The 14,996-nt window shown below is 46.6% G+C and overlaps 1 protein-coding gene across 1 annotated transcript in view; it reads right to left on the bottom strand.

Annotated features, from left to right (window-relative positions):
- Positions 1 to 3,504: 3,504 nt before the first annotated feature.
- Positions 3,505 to 14,996, bottom strand: part of PTPN9 (protein tyrosine phosphatase non-receptor type 9) — a 79,242-nt gene continuing 67,750 nt past the window's right edge. The window contains exons 9-13 of the mRNA XM_039238217.1: positions 14,471 to 14,537; positions 8,923 to 9,001; positions 7,591 to 7,741; positions 6,954 to 7,161; positions 3,505 to 6,162 (exon numbers count right to left, since the gene is read on the bottom strand). Of these exons, the coding sequence (XP_039094148.1) occupies positions 5,948 to 6,162; positions 6,954 to 7,161; positions 7,591 to 7,741; positions 8,923 to 9,001; positions 14,471 to 14,537 (720 nt within the window). The 3' untranslated portion in view covers positions 3,505 to 5,947. The remainder of the gene's footprint in view (positions 6,163 to 6,953; positions 7,162 to 7,590; positions 7,742 to 8,922; positions 9,002 to 14,470; positions 14,538 to 14,996) is intronic.

Raw genomic sequence — 14,996 nt, 5'->3', positions numbered from 1 at the left:
AAAATGTTTTCTTTTGTATGTCATTTGTTTGGTTATTTTTTTTTGTTTAAGCACCAGTTTTCTCCTTTGTTTGAATACAGTCTTATTCAGAGTCCTAATATGTAAGAGACAAATGGGGCCCTTGCTTTGAATGGAGACAACCCGGGCACCACAGTCTCTACTCTCACCTCCCATTCACACTACCTCTTTGTCAGCACCTGGCCAGAGAACACCACTCGTGCACCTACATTTCCAAATCCTGTTCCTTTATTCTAACCACTCCCTAACTGACCAGGCTGGGCGAATACAGCCTGGCCATGTTCTCTGTTACTTCAGTCTATTAATCAGAATCTTTCACAGGCTTTTCATCCTCTCCTTAATGTTGGGGACTCCAAATATCTCTCCTCTCTTCTTGCTCGCCTCCTTCTCTGTTCTCACCCAACTTCCAGGCCTCTAGCTTTTTAATTTCTTTTTTAATTGGAGAGACAGAGAGCATGCACGAGTAGGGGAGAGGGGGAGAGGGTGGAGGGAGGGGGAGGAGATTGAAAGAGAGATTGAATCTCAAGCAGGCTCCATGGTCAGCACGGAGCCTGACACAGGGCTCAATGCAACGCTTGATCCCATGACTCTGGGATCACGACCTGAGCTGAAATCAAGAGTTGAACACCTGACTGACTGAGCCACCCAGGCGCCCCAAGGCCTCTAGCTTTTATCTAAACTAAGTCCCCAGTTGGCATCTCCAGCCTAAAATCTGTCCTGAATGTTAGTCAGACCCCATATATCCATTGGCAGCTGACCACACAACAGGTATTCGTTCAAGGTCAAGGAAGCAAGAGACCATGCAGGATGAAGTGGCTGAGCACCTGGCCAGTTTTGAGGCTTTAGACAAATACATTCACTTAGAGAAGTAGCCAGGGTTGGAAGTGAGCCTGGAGCTGGGAGGGGCCCTGTGCCTTTTTTGACTACCTTCTATGTACCTCTCGCTGTCTTGCTTTCCTTCTTTCATCTCTCTCTTAGCCCTAACAATGATCAGGAACATATTACCCTGACCTGTTGAAAAGGGATCACTGCCCCCCATCTTCATCCAACACACCCAGCTAGGATTCTGGTGTAGCTAGCTAAGGCCAGAAAAAATATGGATTAAGACTCCAGTATCCCAGCCTAACTTAAGGAGAAGTTGAATTACCATGCTGTACACCTGACATTAGTGTAACATCATGTGTCCACTATACTCAGATTTTAAAAATAAATAAAAAGACTGCAGCATGCCAGATTTAGCTTAAAGCATAGAGATTTTTATGAAAATGATAGTAAAGGTGGAGGGAGATCAAATACTTCAACAGGCTTCTGAGTGCTATCCTTCTGTCTGTGGAGGAGACCCAGTCTTCCCTGTGGTCAGTCAAGGGCAGCGCAATCCACCACACTGGATAGGCACAACCATTGTGATGGTAACCATACGGCAGATACCTCCCAAGAGAAACTCGGGTTCCCTCCCTGGTGGGAGCTTTAGCTCCCGCCCTTGGGAAGAGCAGAGTGGTCTGTGGGGAGTGACTAAGGCCTGAGACAAATCTAAGACCTCGGCTGAGAACTCTGAGACCTTGGTCGGTTCAGTCCTCAACTCTGACTCACCCTGTCAGCTCCATGTGGAGCAGCACAGAAGCCTTAAAGGCCTAGGGGTTGGCCTGGGGACTACAGAGGAAACCTGACCTGCTTTCCAAATTGGGGGCCAAGTGGGGAAGGATGTGAGGGAATATAGAGAAGTGGCAGCAGGTTGAAAGAAGAGACTTGGAAAACAAGCTAAAACTAAGGATTGCAAGTGGGAGCTGACCCAACCGGAGAAGGGCCTCATGGTTTGTCTATAGGAATCCACACTGTCCATCAAAGAACTAGCCCCGTAAGATTTGGAGGGCCTGTGGTAGTATCATCTAATGGGGCTCCTTCTTTCACAAAAAGAAGCTGCGGGCTGGTTGGGGTTGAATAGTGAAGCCTCAAAACTACCATAGAGCTCAGTCACTCTAGGAAGGCTTTCTTCCTGGCCTGCCTCCCCCAGGGTCTCTGATGTGTGTTTCTATATGCATGTCTGCTTGTGCCTAGAGATGAGAAGCTTTAAGAGTGGGAATCTTGGGGCGCCTGGGAGGCTTGGTCAGTTAAGCGGCTGACTCCGGCTCAGGTCATGATCTCACGGTTGATGACTTCAAGCCCTGTGTCAGGCTGTGTGCTGGAGCCTGCTTCAGATTCTGTCTCCCTCTCTCTGCCCCTCCCCCACTCACACTCTGTCTCTTAAAACTGAATAAACATTTTAAAAAAAGGAGAAAAAAGAGTGGGAATCTCCTCTCTCTTGTACGATGCTAAAGAGTCCAGTTGCCCAAGAACTGGTCCCACTCTGTCATTTCCCTGCACGTGATGACAGAGGAGATTGACAGTGGTAGACTTCCTAAACTGAGGAGCCGGGGCACCCTTCAAGTCAGATGTCCCATCCTCGCTGACAGGACAGGAATGAGGGACCAGAGCTAGAGGGAATAGGTGAAAAAAACAGCACTCAGATGGGAAGAAGCCTGAGTTGGCCTGAAATGCTCTCTCTCCCTTGAACACTTTCTCTCATATTCTCAATTGTACAGTCCAGGATTGGACAGCGGGTTGTCTCGCTGGGTTCGCCAACTCTCCTGTGTGAGAGCCTTGACTTCCTGAACAGATCCAGGCTCCTTCTCGGTCATCCCCTTTCTTTCCCTCTCGGAACACCTAGCATGGGTAGGCTCATACTCTTCACTTGTAGTAAAAGCTACAAGTCAACTATGGCAGTAGGGGAAAGCTAGTGATCCCCTGCTTGCAGATTTAGGAAACACCGAGTTGCTAACCTTCCTCAGAGTCAGGAACATGGACTAAGACACTGCTTCTGAAACCTGGCTCATCCTGTCACTCAGTCACCTACCAGGCAGGACCCAGGAGTCTGTGTTTTTATGGAGCCCTTGCACGTCATGACCTCCCCAAATCCTCAGATGTGTGGCTCATGTACAACTACTGGATTTGCAGAGCAGTGTGGGTACAGTCTCTTCATACAAGACAGTTCAAGGCTACCTCTTCCAGGTCTCTCATCATTAATCCTGTTTCCTCCACATTTCCCTAAAGCCCTCTGATTTCCCAGATTTCAAGCATCTCTGTTCACCTCTTATGCTGGCTTACCCCCAACAGAACAAAGGCTCATCCAGGGAAAGGGCTGGCTTAATGTTTTATTCTACACTTGAGCTCTTGATTGAAGTAAGAAAGTCAAGAAAAATGCCAAATCGGGAGATGGGTCCTTAGAGGGACTCTAGTCTGAGCCAACAGCAGGTCCTTTTGAGTCAGATGACCTGGGTTCTTGATTGGCTAATTAAATTTTCCTGTGCCTAGGGTTTTTTTTGTTTGTTTGTTTTTTGGTCAATACCTACCTCAAAAGGTTGTTTTGAGGGTGGTGAATATGATCTAGAAAGCGCTTTGAATAGTTTGTGGAACAGAATTAAGGACCCAGTAAATGTTGGCTGCTATGACTTTTATTAAGAACACCCCAATATTTGCACACTCTCCAGGCCAGAACTGCTCCCACCAGGAAGGCTGGCACTGGTAAACAAGGAGTAGCTACATGGCACAGAAAGTGGCGCTATGTGGACAGAGCTTCTGGTTCCATCCTATGAGAGAGATGCCAGATCTTCCCAGGAAGACCAGAGTACCCCTACACATGGTGTTTACTTGGGAGGATGACCCCTTTGGGACTCTGTAGGCCTCAGGGCCCGATGCCAGGAGGTTCTACCTGGGAGCATCAATTGCCAACTCTGTTATCCAACATGCATCATGGGCCCAGGGATCAACTACCTGGAATTTAAGAATGGTTTATACTCTGAAAGGAAAGCTTAAAGAAAAAAAAAAAAACCAACTTCTGGTTCCCAAGGACAAAACACTATCTTGATCTTTGAAAGGGCACTGCAATGAAGAGGCCAAAGGCTTTGTGAGCAGACCAACCTGAGCTCCAGTTCCAGAGCAAATCGCTATAACCTTCCGGACCTTACCTTCCTCATCTATACACAGAAAGAAGGGAGTGAGAATCATCATCTCACTGGATTATTGTTAGGTTTGAATGAGGTGATGGGGGGAATAGCCCAAGCTAAGAGATTGGCACCCACCTAGCATTCAACTGGTGGTGCCCTTTGCTTGCCCAGGACTAGGGCCATGGCCTGTGGACAAGGCAGACGGCTCTGAGAACTGAGTCTCAGATACCCAGGCCTCGGGTCCCTCCCTGCCTCCCCATCCCTCCCAGACCAGCTCTTGGATCCCCTCTCACCTTCCCGGCCCCAGACTGCTACTAAATTGATGAAGCTAAAAGGATTTGATCATGTCGGTATATTTATATGTAAATACAAAACTGTATCGCTATAAGATATTGAATATGAACATTTACAATTATTTTCTGAATCTGACTCAGTCCATTGACCTTAAATACAAAATGAAAAGATTGTAAAAATAAGAATATATACATTCAAAGAGCTTATTACAGTATAAAATTATTGAGGTCTGATCAGCCGCCAACCTCATCTGTGATGGGGGAAGGTTTAGGGGTTCCTGGCCAGGGACTCCAGATTCCTGGAGGGGTTCCTGGCCTGGTGTGTCAGGCCAGGCAGGCCAGGGGGCACACAGGTACAGGCTGGGTGAACAGGGGGCAAACAGTGATTGCACGCAACTGCCTCATCCAGCCAGGGGTCAAGCTTTTTATTGACACAGAACCCACCCAGCTTGAGCTCCAAGGTGTGGCAGGCTGCTAGGCAGGAAGAGATGGGCATTTGAGTGGACAGGGCCAAGTTGCATAAGGAAAGGAACTTTCTAGAAAAGAAAAAGGGGCCCCAGCTCATTCTCCCAAGGAGGGATTCTCATAGTCGTTTCCTTTCTCCCACACCTGGGTTCCCTCTCTTTCCTTCTACGACTTCGTACCAACTCCCAGACCCCAAGCCCCAAGGGACAGTGAGAGGAAAGGGGTCTGGAATCACAGTGGAGGTCTATTCCTCAAATTGGTAAAGTAAACAAAGTAAAATCATTAGATAAGGGCAATTCATGCTGAGTTAAACCAGTGTCACCACAAACCAGAATCTCAGCTGCAATGGGCAGTCTCGTGGAAGGAGAAGTCATTATGTGAGAATGAAGGCCTGTGGCAGGGGCGTGAAGATGGACGTGTGTGTCCTCTTCCACCACTCTGCGGTCTGACAGCAAGAGGGATGATCCCCAGCCCCAGCTAGTCCAGGATAAGCAGCAGGGTCCAAGGAGCAAGCAGTCCTGAACTGCAACACAGAACCCCAGGAACGTCTACAAAGGAGTATCTCTGTGTATATGTATTTATAGAATACGACCATATTATCACATACAATATATATTATATACACACGTACATATGGACCCATACATGTTAAGTGCACACACATACACACACACACACACAGAATGACAGAAAAGACTGGAATACACGCCATCGGTATAAACGTGCTTGGCACTGGGGACATTCTCTAAAGTATGTAACTTGGTCGAGCTCTCTGGGAAGGAGCGTGGACGCTCACACCAAACCTTCCCAGCAAATCCTAGCAAAGGGAAGGAGTGGGAGAGACACCTCGAGAAGGAGAACGGCATTGGGAAAGGGGGGAGGGACGTTCCTTCCCCACTTACCTCGGGGCCCCTGGCAAAAACTGATAGCCACAATTTGGTTTTCATAAGGCACAGTTCGATAGCAGGTGCTAGGAATTAAGACCACATTGCTGCCGGCCCTTTCTAGCGGCAACCTCCCCACATCTATCTAGCCAAAGGGACAGACTGCCTTGCGTGCACGAGTGCGCCAGAGACACGAGTTAACAGTTTGGTCCATTGCTTCAGCGTAACTGATGGCAACCTATAGGCTCAGCGGTGTCCGGGGTAGCTTAAGGAAGGATGACCAGCAGGCAGGAGGCTCGCGGGACAGTTACTGACCCTCCATGGCCAGGAGGCTGTGACTGGAGGGCACCATGCCCTCTCTCTCTGCGAACTCCAGGATTGCCTTGTAGCAGAAATAGTACTGCTCAGGGGTCTGGATGCTGAAGGCCCTCTGGGTCCTCATGCGGGACACTGTCTGGAACACATTAAGGGTGCCAAGCTCCTCCAGCTGTGCCAGGCAGATGTCCAGTGAACAGAAGGTACCTGAAGGAAGGAAAGAAGTGGTCATACCCGGTCCACCTCTCCTCTGTGCCTCCCTCTACCAAATGACCCAGGCAGGCTGGATGAATGAATTCAAAGGCAGGGTGCCTCCTGGCAGGAGGCCAGCTGGCCTTAGGCCTGAAGGGATTCGAGGAAGAGGTCACTTGGAGGTGTTGGGAGTCCAGAGAAATGAGAAGGCCTCTTGTCTCTCAGGACAGTATACGGGGGGAACAGGAACACTAGGTGGAAAGGTGACAGAGAGGAACCGCCCGCTCCAATCTTGGACAGAATGACAGTACTCCCACACCTGGGCCCTAATTTTCAGAGACTCCACAACTTTTCCACAGAGACCTAACACAAACCTACTCTTCCTGACTTTCTCCCCGAGGGACCTCTTGACTAGAAAGGCCAGCAATCCCTACAACGCACAGCCCCTTAAGGCAAAAGCTGCTAACTAGAGTGCGCAGCACAGGGTGCGGGTCTCCTCAGGGAGGGGGATGGGCAGGAAGCAACAGCCCGGCTGCACTCTCCGGGACACCCACGTGACAGTGATGGGGTCAGAAGATCCTCATGCCAATGGGATGTATAAAGTGTCAAATGCTAGGGACCTGGCCCGGGAAGTGGGTCCTGGCCAGCACGACTGGCATCAGGGATACCAAACGGACATAAGGAGGAATTTTCATGGCGATCCATCCACCCATGGATCAAATTCCCGCAAATGGGCAACTAAGAGCATTGTTATGCCCCCTCCCCCGTCTTTACTGCCTCTGGCGCCACTGCATCAGGTGCATTACCTGTCCTGCCAATGCCTGCGCTGCAGTGGACCACAATGGGCGGCTCGGGGCACTGCCCCTTGGAGCGTGCGCCCATGCTGCTGACAGCCAGCCTCTGCTGGCTCCGGACCACTCTCAGGAAGTCAATGAGAGAAGCTGCCGAGGAAGGGACACCATAATCTGGCCAGCTCAGAAACTGAAAGTGGGTCACCTGGCGTTTCTGCCGCTCCTTGAATGGGAAAAGAAGCGAAAGTTAACGAGGTTATTTCTGCTTGCCCCTGACTACCTTTGGCTTTTCTAGATTCTCAACCCACTAGTGTCCCCAGCACCAAGGTTCCTGCCCATCACCCTTAACTTTCTCCACAGTTGCTCCTCTACATACCCAAAAGAAAGGTTAAATGTCTGGAGAGGACAGAATTCTCTAGAGTGGAGGATCCAGATTACTTGTAAGTTTTATTCCTAAGTAACGCCACTGTTGTGTTGAGACAATATGGCTCTATTGGCTCTGAGCTGAATATCCTGATCCTGTTCCCAGAAAAATGCAAGTAACTTAGAAGCTGCCTGGACTCCTGCCTATTCCCTTTGGAGATTTTCTTTACAGTAAAGGTTCTCCTCCAGCTTAAAAAAAAAAAGTGAGAAAACAGAAACTGGGATTTACCTCTGTGTTGTGAATTTCTAGTGTGGTTTTCTTATAATGGTTCATGTTCTCCACGCCTAGATTGGTCACGGTGAGGAAGCCAAATCGGATCCGAGAGTCTCTTTCTAAAGGCCAGTACTGGCCACACTTTCTCCTGCCGCCCTCCTCAAAGCTGAAGACAACACAGAGCAAGGGTGAGCCCTCGGTCCTTCCTGTCCATGGCAGTAAGCCTGCTGTCCCCGGGACCCGCTGTACCCTGAGCAGCAATGTCCTCTCCCACACCACTTCTAACTGATATCTTTGCTGCTTGGCAGAAAAGGAAGAGCACCTTCATTCTAAACGGATGTAATGACAGCTAATTTTCTGCCTGTGCTCATTTAGCAGACATTTATTGAGAGCCTGCTACACCATTTGGCCCCTTTTCTGGTACTTCTTGGTACTCTTCACATATCTGGGATAAATACGGGTGGACCAAAAAAGCAGAGAAAATGTGGTGGGCCAGACTGAACCTGCCCTGTGTCTCAGCCACCGTTCATTCCCTTCCCCACTGCGGGCGCTGGGCTGAGAGGAGTGGGAAAGGCCTAGTTCCTGGGAGGCCAGCAAGAGGTTTGTGTAAAAGCCTACAATCCATCTCACTGTTCGTTAGTGGCTTCCAAGTGCTCCATGGTGGTACTTCTCCACCACCACCTCTCCAGATCAAAGGCCGTTGTGACAGTGCCACAAGAAAGGGAACCGAGCAAACATTTTCATTACCTTTCTTCTCCTCATCTGAAATAGGTATCATTATTATTGATAATGAGGATACTAATGAATTTGTATCCTAAGGTTTTGGCACATATGCAGACCAAAATTTCAAAAGCATTCCTTTCATCAAGAGCTTTCCTGCCTGACCTGGAATGTTCCATCTCTCTTGTTGCAGCTCTCTCACAGGTAGAAATACAAATGAGCAGAGAAACTATCACAAGGAGCAGGGAAGGGGAGAGCCGAGGGGAACTGGTAATCCAGAGGTCAGGAAGACCGCTGCCCCATGGAAGCGGGTAGCAGATTCAAAGTGAATTACCCCACGTTTCCCAGCACTTCCTTTAGTGGATAAGGTCAGGACCTCAGAATAGCTGTAACTGGCACAGCATCACCAGAGCCATCGATTCAAGTTTTTTCAAGTTAGATCTATCAATCTCTACCGCACCTTGGCTACGTTAATTCTGGGTCCACTAAGAAAAAGATCAAACATCTCCAACCCTTTGCCATGGTTTTTCTAATCCTCATTGTTCTAAGAACTGAGGTCTCCTCTGGAATCCCCCAAGCTTAGGGACAGGGTGGGGGCAGAGTGCGGTGGGAAGAAAGAGGGCTCACCGGGTGGTCATGACAATCACCAGGACTTTTTGCTCCCAAACCATGAGCCAGAAGTCACGATAGGTGTTCTCCAAAGGGCCTGGAACAAAAGAAGATGACAAGGAACATAACTCTGGGAAGCCCTTCTTTCCTCCTCAGGCATGTCTGGGTTTTCTCCCAACTGATAACTCCAAAGTCAAGATGCTGGCTCCCTGCCCTTCTTACTACATCCCTGCTATTCAGAGTGGTCCCTGAACCACTGGCACCACCCTTGGATGTGAGAGGGTTAGAAACGTGCAATCTGGGGCTCCTGGGTAGGTTACACATCCAATTCTTGGTTTCCGCTCAGGTCATGAGCTTGTGGCTTTGTGAGTTCGAACCTCACATTGGGCTCTGCACAGGCAGCATGGAGCCTGCTAGGGATTCTCTCTCTCCTTCTCTCTCTACCCTTTCTTTGCTCACACTATCTCTGTTTCTCTCAAATAAAACTAAAAAAAAAAAAAAAAAAAAAAAAAAGGAATGTGCAATCTGCATTAAAAATTTTTTTTTTTAATTTTTTTTTTTATTTCTGAGAGAGAGCACACAAGCAGGGGAGGGTCAAAGAGAAAGGGAGATACATAATCTGAAGCAGGCTCCAGGCTCTGAGCTAGCTGTCAGCACAGAGCCCAACGCGGGGCTCGAACTCATGAACTGTGAGATCATGACCTGAGCTGGACGATTAACCGACTAAGCCACCCAGGCGCCCCTCAATCTGCATTTTAACAAGATCCCAGTAGGTTATAGTTTGAGAAATAACTGCGATGCACCATCTCAAGAGCCTTACCATCAGGGATTCTGCTGGAACATCCAGACAGACGGTATCTACCGTGTACACACTGCTAGCTGCTTTCATCTCCCCTAAACTTATAATCAGCAGCAGCTTACTGAACCACTCCCCTTCCATGTCTCCTCAGACCCCACATGCCTGCAATCCAATCTCTTCCTTCAAAATTAGCTTTCTCTCTCTACTTTGCCATGTCTGTTACCAGTACTGGCATTTGTAAATCACTTGGTTTAAAAAAGTCAACTCTAGGGGCGCCTGGGTGGCTTAGTCGGTTAAGCGTCTGACTTTCGCTTAGGTCATGATTTCGTGATTCGTGGGTTCGAGCCCCACGTCGGGCTCTGTGCTGACTGCCAGCTCAGAGCCTGGAGCCTATTTCAGAGTCTGTATCTCCCTCTCTCTCTGACCCTCCCCTGCTCATGCTGTCTTTCTCTCTCTCCTAGAAATTAAAAAAAAAAAAAAAAAAGTCATCTCTGAAGTCAACTCTGACTTATCCATGTCCTTTATCTCCCAGAAGCAGCCCCCAAGTCCTAGAGATTTTCTGCCTTTGAATGGATTTGGGTTTTTTGGGGGGCGGGGTTGGGTTTTTATCCTTCTGTCCCCACCCTGCTCTCCCAATTTCACTGCCACACGGACCACATCATGTTTTGCCGGAGTTACTGTAATATCATTCTGGTTAACTTTTCTGAATAGGACTCTTTCTCTTTCAGTCTACTCTGGATTATCCTGCCAGTTGTATCTTTCCAAAAACTTCCTTCATCACCGTATAGACAGCTCTTGATGGCACAGCTGGATCAAAACAGCTTAACCATTTAATTCACATGGTCTTACATCAGTCGTTTTACTTTGTGAGAATTAAACATGTCTCGGCAAACATGGTGCTGAGGGTAAGAGCCACGTTACCAGATTCTCTTTTTATTTTTATTTATTTATTTATTTTTAATTGTTTTTAACATTTATTTATTATTGAGAGACAGAGAGACAGAGCACGAATGGGGTAGGAGCAGAGAGAGGAGGAGACACAGAATCTGAGGCAGGTTCCAGGCTCTGAGCTGTCAGCACAGAGCCGGATGTGGGGCCCGAACCCGCAAACTGCGAGATCATGACCTGAGCCAAAGTTGGTCGCTCAACCGAGCCACCCAGGCATCCCCCAGGTTCTCTTTCTATAGTTAGAACCTTCATAGGGCTGGGCACTCAGGGGAAACTTGGAAGATACTTGTGGGCCACCAGCTGCCTTTTAATCAAGGAGCTGGTCACTCGGGATAATTCAACATGTGAGCCAACATCACCTAACCTCTTTGGGCTTCACTTTCCCAGTGCTTTTTCCCTCCTCTGCTTACAGGGAAGAAGGGCAGTGTGTCAAGGGCTGATTTTGTCCTGGTTTGTACTGGTTTCACTACCATTTTTGCTAGAGCCTTTTAGCAGCATTAATATTTTATGATACTAGAATTCCCTCCTGGCAGAAGTGGACACTGCCAAAAGCCTATCAGGTCTTGGAAACAACCTAAATGTCTACCAAGAGAGGATTAGTTAAATCCTATCCCCGATGTAAGCAGTCCATAAAGGTGATTTTGTAAGATCTGTGACTTTTGCTATGAAAAGGTATTCACAAGATACCATCAGATGAAAAAAAGAGGTAATGTATAGAAAGAGCCCATTTTGTCAGCTATGTCGTACATCTGTATCTATTTGATTTCCAAACACAGAAGATACTTTGGAAGGAGGTGCTGCAAAACGTTAACATTATCTCTGATTGAGATATCATATCTATGATTGAATTTCATCCCGTCTTCCGAATTTTCTACAAAGCACTTCCATTAGCATAGTACGCATGTCAAGGAGACACTAAGAACTCCCTTTCCCCATGTCTGATGCCTGGCCTCGTCCACATCCTACTATCCCACACCACAGCAGCACTCGTAGCCTTTATCTTCCACATTCACATCACTGGCAAAAATGGTGTTGCCAATCAGAGCACCTACAACCCAGATGCCACTCAGACTCGTGCTTGGCAAAGAAGGGTCGGAATTTCCTCCAAGGCATCAGAGAAATTTAGAAGGGAAACCTGCACTTTCCACATCAGACTCTTTTTACCAGTGAACTTTTTTGAAGAACTCAAGTCAGTGCTTTATGCGGACATGGGTGAAACGATCCTCTGACTTGGCTTGCAAGGACTTTTGACTCAAACAGACATATGTTTGAATCCAGGATCTGCCACTTACTATGTGTATGATCCAACTATCACCTAACCTCTTTGGGCTGCAATTTGTTCTTGGGTTAATAAATATTCCTTACAGAGTCTCTGTAATAAATAGATGAAGATTAGATACCTAATATATAATAGATAACTCTCAACAGATGACAGATATTATTTGTAGAAATACTTTAATTAATAAAAATCAGAGGGGCACCTGGGTGGCTCAGCTGATTAAGCGTCTGACTTTGGCTCAGGTCATGATCTCACGGTTCCTGAGTTCAAGCGCCACATCAGGCTCTCTGCTGTCAGCACAGAGCCTGCTTCAGACCCTCTGTTCCCTTCTCTCTCTGCCCCTCCCCAACTTGCATGCATTCCCCCCCTTTCAATAATAAATACATTAAAATAAAATAAATAAAATTTTATAATCAGAATACTGAATATAGCCAAGGAAGTTAGCCAGGCAAATCAAATCAGCCTTCTCCACAACACAAGACCCCATTTTCCAGTCCTAAAAGAGTGCTGATTCTGTCCAAAGGTGATCTGTGCTTGACGCAAAAAATCTCTCATACTCTTGAAGGAGTTTCTTCTGGATGAGTCCTTCAAAGCCACCCTAAAGGATCTGATCCCTGCATCATTTGCAACCCAGTGGCTTTGCCTTATAAACCCAAGAGGGAAGCATTCTGAGGCGCCCTAGAGCCAATCCTCACCCTCCATAAGCTCAACCATGCGAAGGCCAGCCTCCTCAACAAAGCACCCCTGCCGCTGCCTCCTCCTTCTTCGCTGTCTGGCAGAGCACATCATATCCTGTATGCCAAAAATCTTTCCTGACAATTTTCATTTCTTCTTAGGGTCTTAAAAGGACTCCTTTTGGAGGGAGTAGTCCCTCCTAGGGGGAAAATATAAACCTGCGACCATCAGACCAATTAACAATGTACCAAGAATCCATTTTTTTCTCCCTCACTTATTTTGAAAAATTTGAAACCAATGAGAAGTTGGAAGAATACTACAATGTACTCACATATTCTTCAGCTAGAAAGCTATCATTTTTAGCTATCGTTATAAAACGTTTGTTTATATATACATACACAAGAATATTTTTTTATAGAACTATTTAAAAGTTAGTTCTGGACCTTATGACATTTTATTCCTAAATACTTAGGCACATATTTAGAAGAACAAAGACATTCTCTTATAGAAGGACACCGTTATCACACTGAAGCAATTAAACATTGATACAATACTGTTACCAAATACGCACTCTCCAATTGTCCCAAGTTTGTCCTTAAGAGATTTTTCCTCTAAACTGAGGTTCCGATCATGGGAACATGCTTTCGATTATCATAGCTCTTTAGTCCCTTTAACCTAGAGCAGTTTCCTGCCTTTATTTTTCACGGCATTAACTTTGCAGGGTCCGAGCCAGTTTTCTTCTAGTATGTACCACCATCTGGATTTTGTCTTGTTTATTTTTTATGATCAGATTCAGACTTAAAAACTGGCCACAAACAATACAAGTTACATTGTATGGTTCTCACTGTATCACAACAGAGGCGTAATATCTGGTACTGGTGATGTTAAGTATGATCACTTGGTTAAAGGGGTAAGTGCCAGATCTTTTGCTGGCCATGTTCAGCAAAGGTCAAAGGGCCTATAGCCCATAGGGTGGCCTGTTATGTCCTCCTGCGTTCTGATCTCTTCCCACCCTCTTTGAAGGCAACCTGGTATTCTCCTTGAGATGGCAGAGGCCAGGTCAGGTGTAGTACTGGGGCCTAGAGTTTATAGAAACTCTATCTGAAATCTTCCCACCAGAGTCTAGTGCTTCACGATCAGTGGAGTATAGTACAGTCAAACTAGTATAGACTATCCATTCAGAAGACTGCTGGGTGCTTTCTGATGGCACAGGGACCAGCAAACACCCTTTCACAGACTGAACTCAATGTCTAAGAAGTCCCACTGCTGTTTCTGGCCTCCTACTGGACATAAAGAGCATCTCACTGGCCGCTGAGTTCTGGTGTCCCGTTCTCCTCCCATCGTTGGCAATACATAATCCAAAAACTTGTGGTAGTGCTGTGTTCCAACCTCCAGTTTATCTCCACAGCGTGTTTTCAAGCAGATCTGGTACAGAAACTCTATTCCTCTCCTCTGCCTTCCTGAATAATACCCAGTCTTTATGAAAGGCCAGGATCTAGTGGCCACAACATCACCTCAAATTACCATTTCCTTTCAAAACCGTGCAATCAGGGGCGCCTGGGTGGCTCAGTCGGTTAAGCTTCCAACTTTGGCTCAGGTCATGATCTCACAGTTTGTGGGTTCGAGCCCCACATTGGGCTCTGTGCTGATAGCTGGCTCAGAGCCTGGAAACTGCTTTGGATTCTGTGTCTCCCTCTCTCCCTGACCCTCCTCTGCTCACGCTGTCTCTTTTTCTCTCTCTCACAGAAATAAATAAGACATTAAAAAAATTTTTAAAAACAAGAAAAAAACCCCATGCAATCATCTGGTGCAAGAAATCACAGGCAGATGACAAAAGAACAACTTGTGAGGGCAGACTAACTTACCTTGTGTACCAATGTAAGCATTCTTCTGCTTGTAGCCATCCATGAAACTGGCATTGATATAATCTGTCTAATGATAAAAAGGAAATATCATTGCAGCTGAGTGGAATACACCATTTGGCTGGGAAAATTATGTACTAGGTAAATAAATCCCAAGGTATAGATATTCTCTTCTTGTCAGGCAGAAAGTGAGAAGCAAAAGGGTCAGTTCAAAACTTTACTTCTACAGATATTACTGGAACAAATGGATATCCAGGTGAAGGGGGGAAAAAAAATCAAGTTGGCTCATTCCTCACACTCTACACAAAAACTAACTCAAAACAAATCACAGACCTAACGTAAAAGCCAAAATGATAAAACTCTTAGAAGAAAATATAGGGTTAAATCTTTGTGACCTTGGGTTAGGCAAAACCTTCTTAGCTATGACCCCAAAAGTACAAGCAACAAAAGAAAAAACAGATACTTTGAACTGCATTAAAATTCAAAACTTTTGTGCTTCAAGGGACACCATCAAGAAAGTGAAAAAGGG

This window comes from Hyaena hyaena, unplaced genomic scaffold (genome assembly GCF_003009895.1).
Source record: "Hyaena hyaena isolate Hyena2069 unplaced genomic scaffold, ASM300989v1 scaffold_137, whole genome shotgun sequence".
Lineage (NCBI taxonomy): Eukaryota > Metazoa > Chordata > Mammalia > Carnivora > Hyaenidae > Hyaena > Hyaena hyaena.
The sequence above is the reverse complement of the archived record's forward strand: the minus strand, read 5'-3'. Positions and strand labels throughout refer to the sequence as shown.